Consider the following 17514-nt stretch of genomic DNA (forward strand, 5'->3'; position numbering starts at 1 on the left):
TTAGCAGCCGTAGAGCATGTTGATCCTCATGATGTCCCAGTAGGACATGCCCTGCCTCTGGCCGATCTGGACGTTGGGGTCGGGGATGGGGGTGATGGAGTCCTTCCCGTACTGGATGGAGAAGGCTGTTCTTCCATAGTGCATGATGGAGGAATAGTCGTAGGGAGTGTTGAGGTTGTTGGTGGACTGCATGTAGAAGTTGTAGGCCATCTGCGGGTCGATGTTCTCCCAGTTGATCTTGACGTAGTAGTCGCGGTCGCTCCTGGTCTGTTCGTGCTGGAAGCCCAGAGCGTGGTTGATCTCGTGCTGGATGATGCCGTGGTAGAGGCAGCCCTGCCTGTTGAGAGAGAGCACCTGTCTGCCTCCCGTTCTGCCCAGAGCGGAGAAACATCCGGCTTTGTTCTCGATGCTGATGTAGTCGTACTCGTTCTGACGGGGCACGAAGCGGAGGCAGGTCCTGCTGTGGAAGTCCTGCATGGCGTATTCGATCTTCTGCCTCTCCCAGCCGGTGAACTCACTGCTCATGGTGAAGGGGATCATCACCAAGCCGTTGGAGGCTTTCCTCCACAGGCAGCTCTGGGACCAGCACATCATGGCGTTTCTGGTTCTGGGAGCCAGCAGGTCTCCTTCCAGCAGGATCTCATTGGTGGCGTTGTTGGAGGTCAGAATCCTGGTGGAGATGTCGACGGTGTCTGGGACTTCTTCTTCTCCTCCTTCCTCGTGGAGAGGATGTGCCTGACAGAGGCCGAGCAGGAGGAGCAGCAGCAGGCCGACAGAAGGAGTCATCTTCAGGGTGGCTGTGGAGGCTGTGGAGCTTCTGTGGAGAGCTGCTGTGGAGAGACTCGGTGAAGCTTGATGTCTGACTCACTTCAGTCCAGGGTCTTTATACTGTCCTGTACAGGTGTGTCTGCAGGAGGATTGTGGGTTGGGGTCCACACTGTTAGGCCTAAATAAACATCTGAAGGGTGGACTCCACAGACAAACCTACTCTTTAAACATAGCATCTAATTCCCCAAAAGTCTCTGTCCATTTTGTCGTCTTTGTGTGCCACGTTGATCCTTAGATACAGTAAGCTCAGCTGGTTGTATTTTTCTTTGTTTTACAAATGGCTTTTTAGCAACCTTTACCAAAGAATATATGTAAAATTTAATTTGTGTGACCCAAATACTGGATCTTCACTCTCTGATGACCTGTGTAATTGAAATCCCCTGTGCGTCTTTTATGACAAGCTGTTGAAGTTGTAGCAAAAGCTGTGTGTCCCTCTGTGAGGATGATAGACGGCCTATTGAAACTCGTGCATATGTAGAGGATGTTAATAGGTTCCTGTGGGACATGTTGCAGTGGCCGTGCCCGAGATGGCTCTGTAGTCAAAAAAAAAAAAAAAAAAAAAAGAGAGAATACTAAATTGTATGAAACAGTCCAAGCTATTGTAGAAAACCATCATGGCTGTCTGTCCATCAGAGACACTCATGAGGTTCGCCAGTAACATTTGTTTACTGATGCATGAATGCTAATTTATTTTGTATGTTCACTGAACTTGTTTACATTTAGTTTGCTGTATCCGTGATGCAACTTTAGCACCTTTCATTTTTCTAGTTTTCTACTTCTCCCCATGTTTTCTTCATTTAAAAGTTGACGGGCAAAGTCACATAAATGATTTTAATTTTAGTTCGGATATCTACAGCTTCACTCTGTAATACATTTTCAAACACAATGAGATATTGTTGTTTATTGGTATTTAACCATGTAGCCAGGATGTGATATGTCCTCTTTTCTTGTGAAAATATGGACTCTAATTTGTTCAATTTAATTATCACATATAAACCTACTACACCTCCCTTGAATCCTGGCCTCATATAAAGTGTAAAGATGAATTGTGAAAAGAATGTGTGTTTTCTCTCAAATGCCCCCCACCCCCCACCCCCCACCCCAAAACCCCTCTCCCCCCTCAATCTCATCAGCCACCGTGATTAAGGTTTGGCATTGGGGATTGTGCTGTCTTTTTGGAGAGATATTTCAGCTGCATTTCTGACACTCTGAAAGGAGAGGAAGATAAAGGAGGCGTCGGGGAAAAAACTCCTTCCCGTTGTGTGAGTCCTAGAGAGGGCCTTGAACCCTGCCATTCACGCCTTTCTCTCCATCAGCTGAGTCTAATTGCCAGAGAGGACAGGAGACCCCAGGCCCGATCGTTCCTTATCCTCTTTAGCGCTTTCAGGCGAGTGAAAGGCGAGCTTCTGCTTTTGATCTTTTCTCTGATTCGCTTTTTCTTCTCTGTCATCCCTACCATCCTCTCCTCAGGAGTGACACCAGCTCCTTTCACTGCCTGCCCCCGTCTCCATCTGCCCAAAATAATGACCAAGGCCCAGGCATTATTAAACAGAGGTGGAGAAGGGAGGTCAGCACTGGGAGAGGGAGCGGGAGGTCTGGATGAGGACTCCAAACTCGTCTAAGGAGGGGTGCCCCTATTCCAAATCTACTCCGTAGCCTCTCTGTGTTCCCCTAGATTCATCCCTTGCAGTTTTCATGGCCTTAGCCAGGAGAAAGCCCATTCTTTAATAGACCTTGGACGTGAAGGCTTGTCCGTTCCCAGAGACGCTGCTACAATAAGACCCCAGGCTGCTTGAGACAATGGGGCCTGTGTGATCTCTCAGCCAGACTCAGGATGAGACGATGCCTTGCTTGCCAGTCCCATGGGAGGGTAGACCCAGTGGTCATTGTTGACAGCTAATGGACAGCATCTTTCCACTGGCAGGCCCCCCTGCAGACTGTGTCATTTTAGGTTGCTTAATAACAACACTCAGGCTGGACCGACTGAGGAATTCTATCAAGAACAGCAGTTTGTTTGCAGATGAAAATCATTCCCCTCACAAATCTCAAAAGCTAACACTGGGGGGTGATTGGATGAATGCAGCCGACGAGCAAAGACAGCATTCAGTGGGGGAAATTCAATATAACTTATGAAAAGAGAAAGTGGTCATATGTCTGAAAAGACCAGTATTAGAATCACTTCATTCAACCTGAACAATAAAAGTACAGGCACTTGTTTTTCTTAAGCCACAGCAGAGACATACTGACAACTAATAATAGAGCCATACATGCTGTCGTACATGGAGCAGGGCTCTGCAAGACATCAGGACGAAAAGACTCCACATATCACTCTTATCACTCTACAATTACATGTTCAGCACTTATAGCAGTTGTAAATGCAGACCTTGTGTTTGGCAGGAGTCAGATCGATGTTAAAGACAGCTGAACAGCTGCTCCTCTATTGGCTGCCATGGGGATGAAGCTCACGCCGTTCTAGTGAATGTGCATGTACTGTATCTATTGTAGGGATATTTACTTGTGTGCATTTCATATTCTTTTCATTCATATGCATCAACATCATCACAGCACACATGCACTTTTCGTGTGGACAGTAGTGTGCACTACATTGCTGTCCTTGGTGCACTTTTCAGACTGTTCATCAGTAACTGAGGGGGCTGTGGTCTGAAAAGGACGCATAACAAGTCTGAAGGGCAAATATGTGGCCTCATTTCGATTTTATGTAGCTAAAATCACAATAAAACAGAATAACAGCCACGTTTCAGTCAAAGTTTTGCTACCATCAGCGTATAGATCATAGCATTTTTTTAGACTTAATGGACCAAGCATTAGTTTTGCTGTTGTTGATAGCAGTCAATAATGTTTGTAGTGACTCAGCAGCGATCAGGCTATACGAATGTCTTCATCCTCTGCATGAAATCACAAGGCATGCTCTTTGATTTAGCTCCATGTCTCTACTTCGAGCAGAAAATCTGCTCTGTAAACAATTTTACATCTGTCCCTATATCTATTTCACTCTGCCTCACTGGTGGTCTGAAAGTAGGCCATATTTTCAAATGCGTGGAAAACTCCACAAGGTGTTTCTCACAATGCCTCTTTTTGAAGCCTCATGCAGCACTGCATTTAATCCCTGCAGACTCTAAAACAGTTGTGCTTTGGCTCTTACCTTTCTATTCATATTATAATCTAATTTTTCTTGAAAACTCTAAAAGACTGAAATGCAAATGACTTGCCTGAACGACTGCTGGGAACACACTGATGACAATCTTAACATTCTAATGTTTAACAGGTATAATGTTTACCATGTTCACCAGCTTGCTAACATTTGCTAAATAGCACTTGAAAATGGCACCAGAGGCATGAATGTGCGTTCCAAATTTCAAGGCAAGCCATCCTGCAGTTGTTGGACCATTTCACACAACACCACAAATGTCAGCCTCATGGTGGCATTAGAGGAAAAATCAGGGGCTCGCCAAAGTCAGTCAGATCCATCCCCTTGGGAACATGAATGTCTTAATAAAATGTCATGCCAATCCAATAGTTCTTGAGATATTTCATCTGACAGAACAACATTGCCATCCATAGAGATGCTGCTGGCATGGCTAAAAGCAGATTAAAAAAATGGATGAATGGGTAGTAATTTGATACTTTATTAATCCTTAATTGGGGAAACTCCACCTTTTTAATGAGCATGATATGAGTTAAATGTGCCCGTTGATACACTGGCCAACTAAACCACTGGGATGCCCCGGAAATACCTCTGGAAAATGTCTCTCTGAGTTGAGAAAGAGAGATTTAGAGTGGGCTTATCTAAATTACTATCAAGTGCTGGAGGCAGTAGGGTGTTTATTTCATGTGCTGTCTGCTGGGGAGGAAAAACTTACTTACTGTACTGTCTGTGTTTTTGTTCTCCTCTTTTATTTTTTATGTGTAGTGGTGAGCGGCTCAGGCCGGAGTGTGATGGATCCTGGAGTGCAGGGGGAGGAGAGGGGAGGGAGGGAGGGAGGGAGGAAAAGGGCAGAGTGTTAGGTCAGGCTGATAGAGATGTCAGCACTGCTTCAGTAATCTTGTGACGCCTAAGAGAGCGGCAAAAAAAAAAAAAAAAAAAAAAAACGAGGAAGGGAGCAGGACGGCTGAAAGACCAGCGGCTTGGTGACAGCAGAAGCAGAGACCACCCCAACAACAGCAGCAGGGGATGCTGGGAGGGGAGGGAGGGATGGGGTGGGGGAGGAGGGTGCAGCAGGAGGGGTGGGGGGTGTGAGGAGTGAAGCCGGAGGGGGAGGCTGATCTTCAGTTACACATTATAGCTGATAGTTAACCCTCCTCCTCACAGCAGTGTGTTAGAAAGAGAGAGAGAGTGGTGAGCCAGTTATCAACGCAGTGGAGGATTTAAGCCTTGTCCACTTCATTTAACATCTCCAACAGGCTGGAGTTATTTATTGTAGCGCTGAATGCAATGTACCTAATGGAAAGCACTGGAACACACTGGTAGAGACTCCACAGGAGAGCCTTAAAAATGAGCAAAAATGGATTTTAGGACAATAATTTCCCTTTCTTGTATACTTCCGTTCTTAATTTTGAACATATTTCTTGAAGTAAAGAGCGTTTACCTGTACGCATGCTTATACACACTGCCTTGCTTTCATAATATGCACAAATACATGGTCATTATGTTGCCTTTATTATATAGGCTTACTCTCATATCCAACAGAAACAAAACCGTGTTTTGTATCAGGCTGTAAAAGGGGAGCTGTTGGAGTCCGCCGCTCTGTTTATTGGGTGACCCAGTAATGAAATGTGATTCAGGTGGTAGATGGATATCTGCAGTGAAATATCTCTCCCTGCTCACTGGCTGCAGCCCAGACGTCGCCTTCTGCTCGCTCCTGCTGTAAAGTGTGATTTGCTGTGTTTAGCCTTTTGTCTGGGACAATTATGTTCACCATTAACAAGCTTTCTTCTGTTATTGTTCATATCAATTAGAGGTTGACGGTAATTTGAGCTGATGGTAGAGACGGTGCTGAGAGATTTAGTGGCGATGTTGTGGGGAATATGGGGGGCAATTAATGCCACAATTGGACGCAGTTGACTCTTGTCTTTGTGTGTATATTTTTTATTTTCCAACTAGTTTTTGGTAGCACGTGGAGCGCAGCAACATTCCTCTCTTATGCCAGACCGGAAGCACAGAGAGTTTGTTTTTATTTATTTCAATGACATTACAATGGCACTACAGCAGTGCAGAGGACTGTCAATAATGGTCCTGCCAAGAAGTTGACCATGGCTTAACTTTTGTTTAGCTTGAACTTTGTTGAACTTGAACTGTGTAAAAAGAGATGAAGGATAAAACAATTGCACTTAAGCTAACTTCTCAGAGCTAAAATCCTGCCTCATGGTGTTTTTAACTGTTATCCGATAAACCTTCAAACTCATGGATTTATTACACAAACTGGACTTCCTGGATTGACGGCAGAGGTTTGGTTTCAAAAGTGTGAAGGGAAACAATGACAGAAACAGAGACTGTTCAAGCAAAATAAATAAATAAATGAAATCAAATTCTGTGCATTTCTATCAATCAAGTAAGTAACAAATTACGATGACATTGGTTTGTCTGCTGTTAATGAAAAAAGAAATGTTTGGTAAATGTTACAGAACATGACACACTACTAATGCACTAGGTCTGTTATAGACCTGCTACTGTAGGCTAAATAATGGCATAGCTATAGGTTTTTAAGGGTGGACCCTGACAATATGAAAAGTCCTTTTTTTGGACTTTTAATGTTATGTTATTGAATATTCCGGTATTATGTACATTTATAAGTTACCATGACGGTATGCTTATTTACTGTATAACAATGGCACTTAAAATTCAAAGAATGGCAAAATATGCTAAAGTTGTGTAAAACCACCCCATTCTAAAACTATGTAGGAGTACCTGTTTGAGTTTATCCTCGCTGAGGTCATCTGGACTCACATTGCTTAATTCTCCACGATGAGGGTTGGGAGGAGGACAGCTGCCATCGGACTCTGAGGTCACTGCTGGTGGTGACCAGGCTCTGGTGGTGGTAGCTGCACATGTCCCTGCTGCAGGTGCTAGCTTGGTGGTAACGTCAACGTTAGTTCCCCTTTCATTAATGGAACCTAGAAAACTGATAGCGGTAGCTGATTCTTGTAGCATGGCTGCCAGACATTGGCTGATGTGAAGCATCATACTGACTTAAAAGGAGGTTGACATCGCTCACATTGTTACACACAACTCAAAACCAGTCAAGCAGATCAACAGCAGATGGTTTATTATCAGAAACAGAGCCAGTTCTTTCAGACTTTCAACCAACAATAAAACATAATATTCCATACACTAAAGCTACAAGACAGCAGACAACAAAAGAAACATTTGGATAAAGCACATAAAGTATATATCCAGATATACCCAATAACAACAATAATGATAACAACACATCACAACAAAAAAATAGATATAAGATCAAAAAAACTGTAATGCTGATTTCTCCTGGGAGGGCCAAATTCCTGGATGTGCTGACCAGCCCCCCCCCAACCTCCACCACGATGACTGAGAAGACATAATAGGATACTAATCAAGGGCGACTAAGATGGATGTGTCAACACTTAAAATTTAAAGTGCTACTCAATCTGAAGTAGCACTTATTTATGTATTTAACTTTATCTTTTTTTAAATACACTGTAATTTCAGTCTAAACTCCCATTTGTGGTGCCCCTGCTTCTCTGTGGCATGAATAACTCCTCATACATGGGCAGCATTCCAGCGCTGAAACCTGCTCCGTCCTCTTTGTCTGAGCTGCAGAGAGGGCTGCAGGATGCCCATCAGTGGCATGGCTCAGATAATGACCAGATGATAATTATTGATAGGAAAGGGTGCTGGTGCCCCGTGCATATTAGCATGACGCCAGCTGGTCGCACTACCGCTGCTTCACCACCCAGAGCATCGCTAATGCAATTACCTGGACAGGGCCTGCACACAGAGGTCATTTATATCTCTCTTTACATCTTAATCTTGCCAGTCGTTTGGTCAGTTTAGTCAAGTCATTGTTTTGTTATTTATTTATTTATTTATTTATTTATCTACTTGTTTTCAATAGATATATACTATGGAACAAAACAACAAACAAATGTGTTGGAAAATGGTGTTAACAGCACTGATATTCTGAGGAACCTATAAAGTTAAAATGAAAATAATCATGCTATGATGCATTTCACAGGTTTGTGGTGTTGGGAAGTAATTAGTTGCATGTAACGGTGTTGTGGAATTAAATTACAAAGTAAATATAACTATAATCTGTTACAGCTACAGAGAAAAAAAATACAATTACTAATCAAAATGTTGGTGATTACTAGATGGTTACATCTAAATATACTCTTTTGGGTAAAAAGCTCATAGAAAATAACAGTTGTTCCGCTGCTCTGTGTAGGAATGCCTTCTTCTGGCATATTTCTGGACAGCGCAGGTCAGAAAAGCCATTGGGTGCAACACCTTCAGCGGTAGGATGGTTTACAAGGAGCTGTTGTGTGGACAGGCTTTCTTCATTGAGCAGCATGTGCTCAGATATTGAGCATTGTTTTTGATTGGTTCTCTTGTTTGAAATGGCACCTCCTCTCTGCTGCCAATCAAGCATAATCAGTGCTGAATACAGTTGGGAGGTTCACACTGCCTGATAAATTTATGTTTTTAAAGCTTTTAAGCTTCATTGCCCAGTTTAAAACATTTGTAGAAAAGCAATAAAAAATGAATAAAAAATATGCTATTTATGTACCGTTAAAGTATTACATTTCAAAATTAACCTCCTCGCCGCTGCAGGAGTACAGTAAGAAGACTAATGTGATTATAAAACATATGGATGTGAAATGTTGGGGTACAGATCACATATTTTTATAGAATAGAATAATAGAATAATGAGAAACTTGTCAATCAGAACATTCTCATGGTGGAATTACAGTGGACAGCCCACTGCTGCCAGCTTGTGCTTTTTCGATTGGCTGCAGAGAGGGTGGTGTTTCTTGTAGTAATAGACACAAGTACGATTAAGAAAAAAAAAACAAAAAAGAAAACTAATTCTTCTTCCCTCAACAGTAAATCTGGTATCCATCCGAAAAAACAAACATCTGCTGTATGTATAGAGTTGTTACAGAGGAGAACCTTGTCTCGTCTTTCTTAAATCTATTTGTATGTATATTTAGACAGACCTTAGAAATACATTTCGGTTTAATCTGTCCTCTCACACACAATAAGACCATGAGAAAAACAACAAAATCAACATCCATGCACTGACGCAAAGCGTTGCAGAGTTCCCACATGTTACCCAGTTGACATCCTTGTACATGGAGATGAAAAACATTTCCAACAGGGCCAAAGAAATAATTTTGGTGTATCAAGGGAGAGGGGAGGGAGGGGAAACCGTTGCTAGATTCCCAGCATGTCCACATATGACAGTCCTTCGCCCAGGGCTGGCCGACGCAGCGACATTGTGCGCCTGTCATAGCTGCCCTTCAACAGCAGATGAAGCTGTCAGCAGGACGATGACTTTATTCTGACAGCCGCTCCACCCTCTCTCTTCAGAACGCTGCAAATAAATATGTTGGGTTTCAAAGCTGCCAAGGCAGACGTTGGACAGTGGGTCAGGGGGCCAAACGCAGAGCAAAAGCATTCCCTTCCCCTCGTAACCTGTTCTCAATGAGCCTGGTCACCTCGCCAAGGCACCCATTCAGCGTGAGCCATCCAAAGGGCCCCAGGGCCCCAGATCTCACACACTGCCTGCCGGGGGAGTTCTGTGAGTTTCTCTCTCCCTCTGACAGCCATCACTCTCTCTCCCTCGCTCTCTTTCTCTGTGCATCTCTGTGATTGCCACGTCGGAGAGCCAAAAATATCCTCAGCAGAGAGAAGCAGCAAACAGTTCAAACCTTTCATGACAGAATGTGATTCAGTCTGATGAGGATGAAATGACCTCTCCCCGCTGACTCAGTGTGAAGAAGAAACATTTATTCATGAAGTTTCTGTGGATGAAGTCAAAATTTCATCATCAGAGCAGCATGCAGGTGAAAGAAAAAGCACTGGTTTGTGTTTTGGTGTTTGAATGGAGCTGACAGGCCATCTGCAGTGTGAGAGCTTCTCTTCCTTCTCCTCTCACCTCCTTTTTTTCCTCTTGTGTAAGACACAAAATTAGGACTCTTTTCAGCTGCTTCGTCTTCATTTTGCAAACTAACCAAATGTAATACATAAAAGCATCAGTTTTGTGGAGCTGTTTAATGGAATCATGTAAGAAGCGATCCCAGCGATGATCTGCAACTTTTCCATATACAAGAACATCAAGCTGAGAGTTTGCTGACAGCTTACTGATGATCGATTAGTCGAGCAACAAAACTAATCAACAAGAATTTTGATAATTGATTAATTAAATCAACCCATTTCGATTTTCTTTGTCATATATGACAACAGACTGAATGTCTTTGGGTTTTTTGGGGGCACTTTCAGCAATTTCTGACATTTTAAAGAAAAAAAAAATATGGCAGATTAATCAACAATGAAAATTGGCAGTTTCAGGCCTGTATCAATAAATTGCGTTAAAGTAAATTTAAAATTAGTGAAATTAATGTTAGTTTATCCCTAAAATCCATCAGTTGAACTTATACCATTTCTTTCACAGTTCTTTACCCTCCAGTAAACACAAGAAGGGCCCCGTTTCCCTTTTTCAGTTTGTCTTTGACAATAGCAGCTCAAATAATTTAAAAAAAAAAAAAAAAAGAACGCTAGTTTGGTCATGACTGAGGTCAAAAACAGCTTTGCCATGAGCTACATTATCTGTCAATAATAAATGGTATGTTCTGTGAGCTCACTGCATCACTCGGCCTCCATGCCTGTGTCCTGTATGTGTGTCACTGGGTTAGTGTGTCAGTGCCACAAGGTGAGAAGAAAAGACTGATGGAGGGTGACAGAAGTGAAAAAACTCATCCTGATGAAGCAAATATTTAGCGGCTGATAACATTTTTCCGTCTTTTGGTTACAAAGCTGCAGATATACATTCTGCTTTATTCTTAAATCAATGTTCTCGATCCAAACCACATTCTGAGCTACAAATATTCTGTAATATCATGAGTCTGTTGTTTCCTCTGAAATACATTCATTCACATATGACCAGAGAAGAGACGCCTTTCTGAGAAGAACACGGTCTGTGAAGGTTTAACACACAGAGCAGTGAGATGAAAACATATTTCTAAAAATCAGAGGCAAGATTTTGTTTACTGACAACTTTGACATCTTTTTTACAACAATTATTTTTGGGGCATTTTTGCCTTTGATCGCAACATCCTGGTGAGAATTGTCTCAAAATAAAGTCGAACCATCAGGACCCATATCTCACCCCATGTCCTCTGCTACAGCTGTGGAAGCAAAAACCAGACTGTAAAGGATTAATTAAACATTGTGTAAGCAATATTTCACGGTAATTTTAATTTTTGTTATCTTACAGATGTTAAAGAGAACAAACAATTCTGCCTGTGAGATAAAAACAAATCCTGGTACCCACCAATTTAAGTACAGTACATTTGACTTACTCTGGTATTATATAACAGATTACAGCCTCCTATTACATAACACATCTAAATGGAGAGACTCTCTTTGCACGCAACCAATGCAAAACTGCTAGTTTTTGGATTAAGATTCATTTCCTCCATTTGTTTGACAGCATGGACTGTTTGGGGACTTTTTGACAGCATCATATACTTTATTTACACTATTAAATGAAATATTGTAAGTATGCTTTTATATTACATCACTTAGACAGTGAGATGGTGAGAAAAAGCCACTCAAACTGCTCTGTAAACACAAACTATTGTATGAAAACCTTGTAGAAAGACCCTGATCTCTCTTGGCTTTTCCACTTTTTTAAAAGTAAAATGAAAGCTTGTCATATGTCCTTTGCTTTATGCTGTTAATGCTGTGGTTAAAGTTACTCCGACAGCACTCTAAATAAAGCTAATGTCATGTTTGTGAACTCATATTATTAGAAATCAGTTCAACAGACTCATCTGGAGATGAAGTCTGAGCTCTGAGCTGATTCACCTCCGTCACTGAAGTGACCCTTATGCTTCCACCTTGAGGCTGCACTAAACAAGAATTTCCGGTGCAAATCCATAAATAACTAGCTGCAGCAGTGAGGAGAGTCCCATCTCCAAGAACACACTGTAGACTCTTCCAGTGTACCCAAATAACAGTCTGACATCAGTGTGGTCACTCACGATGAAACCTCTGTATGTGTCAGGTGACGTCTTAAGATTTCCAGAAGGAAACCAGGATCATTCAGGCTGTTTTGGTCCATTTGCTTGTTATTACATTTGGTGTACACGTTCAAAATTGTTCATAAATGGATATGCATGTCCCTAATGATGCCTGGATAAATTGACAAGTGAGAGAAACATAAGGGATCATTTTTGGGTAACTTAATAGCAAGAGATGTCTGTTTAAAAAAAGGCTTTGTCTACATTTTACAATCCTCATTCATCCAATCTGAGTATGAGGTCTTGTCCCATCCAATGAGAGGCTGCAGAAATCAATGAAGTACTGATAAAAAGAGGAAGTTTGATCAAAGCGAACACAGGTTCCATACACACCATGATGGATTATAAGATAGAATGTGAATGGAGGAATGAGCCATGATATCTGTGACCATGCTGTCTGCAGAAGGACAATCTGAACCACTGACTCAAAGTCAAAACAGAACGGTGGGAATCTCTCATGATCAAAACTCAGAAGAGTCTCCAAGTGAGCTGGATTCACTCAGTGTCTTTTGTTTTTTATGAAGCGTCAGAGACCGGCCGAGGTGACGACACGCTACCATCGCAAACTTAAGCTGTATCTGTTTTCTACACTTTCAGGGTTTCCCCTGTGTTATCTATTGCTTTAAGATCAACACATTTTCTGCTTGCTGCTTGCGACCCCCACGTACCCAGAGCCCCAACCCCCATTCCACGCATCTCAGAACCAAAGCCATAGTCCTTAAAAAAGAGATCAGAGAAAGACATTTAAAAAATAAAACTGACAACTTTTGAATTTTAGCAGGTTCAACTTGAGGAATTTCAGTGATTCTCCTGACACTGTCATCCAATATCCTCCATCAGCAAGATTACAAACAAGCAGCACTCAGGAGATCAAGAGGTCAAAGGTCGCAGCACACAGACAATATTCCTGTGACCCGTGAATGATCACTGATGATTAAGAAGCGCTAAGAAGGAAATCAAAGGCTTTGTGTCTTTGTTAGGAACAATGCTACACGATGGGCATCAGCAAACACTGGAGAAACATGTACACTAGAAATCCCCTGTGTTATCAGCGCAGTGACACGTTTCACATCATCTCCACAAATGTCTCCATGCATCACTGTCCCCTGACAATCACATGTTTATTTGATTGTCTCAACATTCCCTCAGGATATCTGGACTTCTTTTTCATAACATCGACTGGCTTCTGTTTGTCCTCACAGCAGCAGAGCTTTACCCTGTTTGGGTTTTTTCTTGATTCTTAAAATAATATTATATTTGCAGGAAAAAAAGAATGAGTGTACTGTTGGAACTCTCCTAACTTTGTCACCACAGGAAGGTTACAAACAGCCAGCTGGGACATTGTCTTTTTTTTGTCGGTAGTCAGTATAACTTGTTGGAGACTTACTGAGTTTTTGAAAAGGACATGTTGCTGCTCTTAATGTCACCATTGTGATGGAATCTGGATGAATAAAGGAGGCAGTGTTTGTCAAAATACTTCACTGTTCAGTTATATGGAAATAGCTGCTCCTGTAAAGATCAGATTTTAATGTGACAGCTTTAAGTCTGCATGATATATGCAAAGGGTCAACATTTTGGGAGTTTCTGACTCAGTTAAAGTTGAGTTTTAGTATGAGTATACTGACAGTTAACTTGAATAAACCACAGCAGTAGTTTATGCTGAAGGACTGTTACGTCACGCTGTAATACACATCATTTCTCCCTTGATAACCAAACCATCTCACCCTCATCCCAATTTCCATTCTGCAGACAAATGGTCCATGTGACTGAAGGATTATTATAAATGTATATTGCACTGTTAGATTGTTAAAACTGAGGCATTAATCTGCATGAAGCATTCAACTGTTGTGGCTGGTTGAGGTAGAGCTTATTGCGTATGCTGCTAGGAACAAGCCAGATTCCGAATGGCTAAAATGTAAATATTGATCGTTTGCTAATCCTTTTTGACATATACTCATATTGACTTTGTAAATATCTGCTTATTCTGAATTTGATGCAGCAACACGTTTCAAATAAGTTGGGACAGGAGCAACTGAAGACTGGGAAAGAAGTGGAATGCTCCAGAAACACCTGTTTGGAACATTCCACAGGTAAACAGGTTGATTGGTAACAGGTGATAGTATCATGGTTGGGTATGAAAGGAGCATCCAGGAAAGACTCAGTCGCTCACTAGTGAGGATGGAGGGACGTTCACCACTTTGTGAACACATGATTGGATAAAGAAGATTACTACATGGACTCAGGAACACTTTATAAAAAACGTAAAAAATTTAATGTTTGCAAATGACTGTATTCTCTTTTTATTTACATTTTACACAGTGTACCAATTTTTTGGGAATCAGCGTTGTAGTTTAGGCCAGTGGTGCCGGATCTGTAGGGGTCAGGCCCAGTCCCAATCTGAGGGATCACAAGATGTGGCAGGAGAGATGAAAACACTTCTAATACCCAATCTGTAATTTATTTATTTATTTATTTTGGACTTTTTTTCCAATCTAATCTAATGAAGTCTTTAATATTTGCATTTATTTGTCTTGCTGCTATCTTGGCTAGGGCTCCCACAAAAACGGTGGTTAAATTAACATTTAATAAATAATAAGAAAAACCTGTTGTGAAGTTTTGAATAATTTGGCTACTCAAACAATTAATTAAATGAAACCATGGGAGACGTTCAGAGGACCACTGTCTGTCAAATCACTGTATTTTATAAGCCTATCGTATGTTTTTACATCAAATCTTCATTTGAAAAGCAGCTACTGACTAGAGATGAATGTAGTGGAGTAAAAAGTACAATATTTGCCTTGGAATTGTAATGGAGTATTATATGAAATGGGTACAGTCAAGTAAGATACAAGTACTTCAAAATTGTACTTAAGTTTAGTGCTTGAGTACATGCACTTTTTCCACCACTGGAAGACAGTGTCACCAACGCACTCATGCAGAGACACTGATGTGCCAGGACCTTGTTTTCTATGTAACAGCAGCTTTGTTTTAAACTGGACTCAGTTTACTGCCTGTGATGATGTGAAACAACACTGATCGCTTTAAATGTCAGAGCTACCCTTCGACAGTCCCACTGCATCGTGCACATTGTGAGCAACTGCCATTTCATTTGAAACCCGGATATTTACGACATCCACGGAGGCGTTAGTGTGGCCTACTTTTGTCTCTGGTCTGATCTGTACTTTGCCATAGTGTCTGATTTCAGTGCTGCCATGATTCTCTTCATCCCAGTATGATTTTTCCTTTTGCCCCAGTTGCCTTTTCATAAAAAAAAAAAACTTTTCAAAAAGAAAGATTTGCATCTTAATGGCTCTTAGCAACAGCAGAGGCCCTCTCAGCACCGTGCTTTTCAGAGTCACATGCACGGCTGCAAAAGTATGTATTAACAAACAAACAAACAAAAAATACTGTTTCGCATGTCAGCTTAATACGCGTTCCAGGAAGCTTGTTTCGATCGTGTCGTAAAAACAGATCACTGATAGCAATGTATTAGTGGGGGATTAACATGACTTTCGCCCTGCTTTCTGTGCACAATAAAGCTTTAATCTAGGCTCTGACTGGGAGGCCGGGCTGCCGTGTCGGGCCAATGAGGTGCCTCGGCGTCTGTAGCATATCCCCGCCCATGGGTGTCTCCCGTGGTGATGGTTGTGGTGGTGGTGGTGGAGGTGGTGCAGCCGGGCCTGGCAGCAGACGCAGTGACAGACGCGCCCCTGGGATTCCACCTGTCAGCCGCAAACACACTAATCGACAGGCCTCGTATAAGCTGAACTCTCTGTCACCTCTCTGTCAAATCTTCATCTTCTCATTCGTCTGACAGATTCCCTCTGCCCACCCCCACCCTCTTCTTATCCATCCCAAACTCCGCCCATCCACCAGCCTGCATAAAAAGCGCCCACATCAACTCTCCATGTCTGCTGCACCCAAGCCATCCTCATTCTCTCAAGTAAAGAGATAAAATAAAATTAATAAAGTGGTTTTTGCTTTAAGGAATAATCTGAACTCTTCTGTGCAGCTTCTCACTGCTACTGAAACAAACCCCAGCCCCCAGCCCCCCCTCCACCCTCCCTGCTTTTCAGCTTTAATGTGACAGAGGTGGGCTTTAATGTTCTGTAGTAATTGGGTAGGAGAGGGAGAGACTGTTTGGGAGGAGGAGGAGGAGGAGGAAGGGTCATGGTCATGTTTCTCATGGAGGTTATTCTGTATCTGTCTCTTAGCAACGACAGACCAATCTTTGTACAGTCCTTGAGTTGATTGGTGCGTTTTTTTCCCTTCCTTGGTCCCTGAAATGTTTTACGAGGGGGCTCCTCGGCAGACAGGCTTCCTCCCACATTCACTGCTTTTAAGAATTTGTCTCCACGAGCATCAGATGGGCTCGCTGAGGCGTGGCACTCGCTGTAGCTGAGCCTCCCTCAGTGGAAATGTGCATTTTTCACAAAATGAACGCCAAATTTTGGACAAAATGAAAACTGAATCTTGTTATGTAGCGTCTGACATCAAAGTTCCTTTGAGGATGATTGCTCTGTGATTATTAATCATTTTCAGTCTTTAGGTGTTCAAGTTTTGATAAATGGCATTAGATTAAGCGGCTGTATCAGAGTTTGGTGGCCTGAGGCTGCAGCTCATCGTGCCTGAGCATCCCACTATCATATCCCCCTTCTCTTCAGCCAGCGTCAGGGAAAGGGCGGCCCCTGGTCAAGGGTCACTGGAAGGAGCCGAGGGGAACCTCTTGATTCACACCGTCAGCTTGAAGACATCAGAGCAGGGAGCCAGAGTGGCGTGATGTCAGTCAGACACATACAGGATTAAAAGGGCAATTCAGGGACAAGGAGGAGAAATAAAGGAAGAAGGAAAGACCCTGTTCTCTTTTCCCAGCAGCTTCGATTTGTCCATAGATAGATAGATAGATAGATGGTAAGAAGGATGATAGATGACAAAACATATGACAGGGGAACGACACACACAGATTTGACACCATGTAATGTATTTCCAGTACGTAATGAAATGGCAAAAATGGACTAAGTATTATTAAGTGGAGCTATTGATCACCTGTAAAAGATTAAAGAAGGTTTTTCTTTGATCTGATGAGGTTTCTGTGTTAAATGTGCCCCAGATTTATTGCTTTTGAACACGATTCCTGCACAAAATGTGAAATTGGTTTTCAGATAGCCTGCGTTTAATGCCAGCTTGCAGACAGATGGAGCTTCATTTCAACGATGAAAGTGCTTTTGCTTCTCCTGAATGTAAATTTATCTCATCATAATGCCACATTCAAATCAAGGAAGTGGCTCAGGGACATCAGAGCAACTGCAGTGAACTTTTATGAACTTCTGCAGTATTTAATGTGGGTCCTCTGTAAGCTCATGTAGGCTGGTAATAAAAACCTCCTGG

The 17514-nt window shown here is 42.2% G+C and overlaps 1 protein-coding gene across 2 annotated transcripts; it reads right to left on the bottom strand.

The window, feature by feature from the left end:
- LOC143324440 (high choriolytic enzyme 1-like) lies at positions 1–6951 on the bottom strand. Of its 2 annotated transcripts, XM_076736923.1 has the most exons (2): positions 6933–6951; positions 1–770 (listed from the first exon to the last, which is right to left on the bottom strand). In XM_076736923.1, exons 1-2 carry the CDS (start codon positions 6949–6951, stop codon positions 1–3), a joined length of 789 nt encoding a protein of 262 aa, XP_076593038.1. The 2 variants fall into 2 exon arrangements, with proteins under 2 accessions (XP_076593038.1, XP_076593047.1); XM_076736932.1 differs by lacking the exon at positions 6933–6951 and having other exon boundaries at positions 1–786.
- Positions 6952–17514: the final 10563 nt, after the last annotated feature.

Source organism: Chaetodon auriga, chromosome 1, assembly GCF_051107435.1.
Source record: "Chaetodon auriga isolate fChaAug3 chromosome 1, fChaAug3.hap1, whole genome shotgun sequence".
In the NCBI taxonomy this organism is placed as follows: domain Eukaryota; kingdom Metazoa; phylum Chordata; class Actinopteri; order Chaetodontiformes; family Chaetodontidae; genus Chaetodon; species Chaetodon auriga.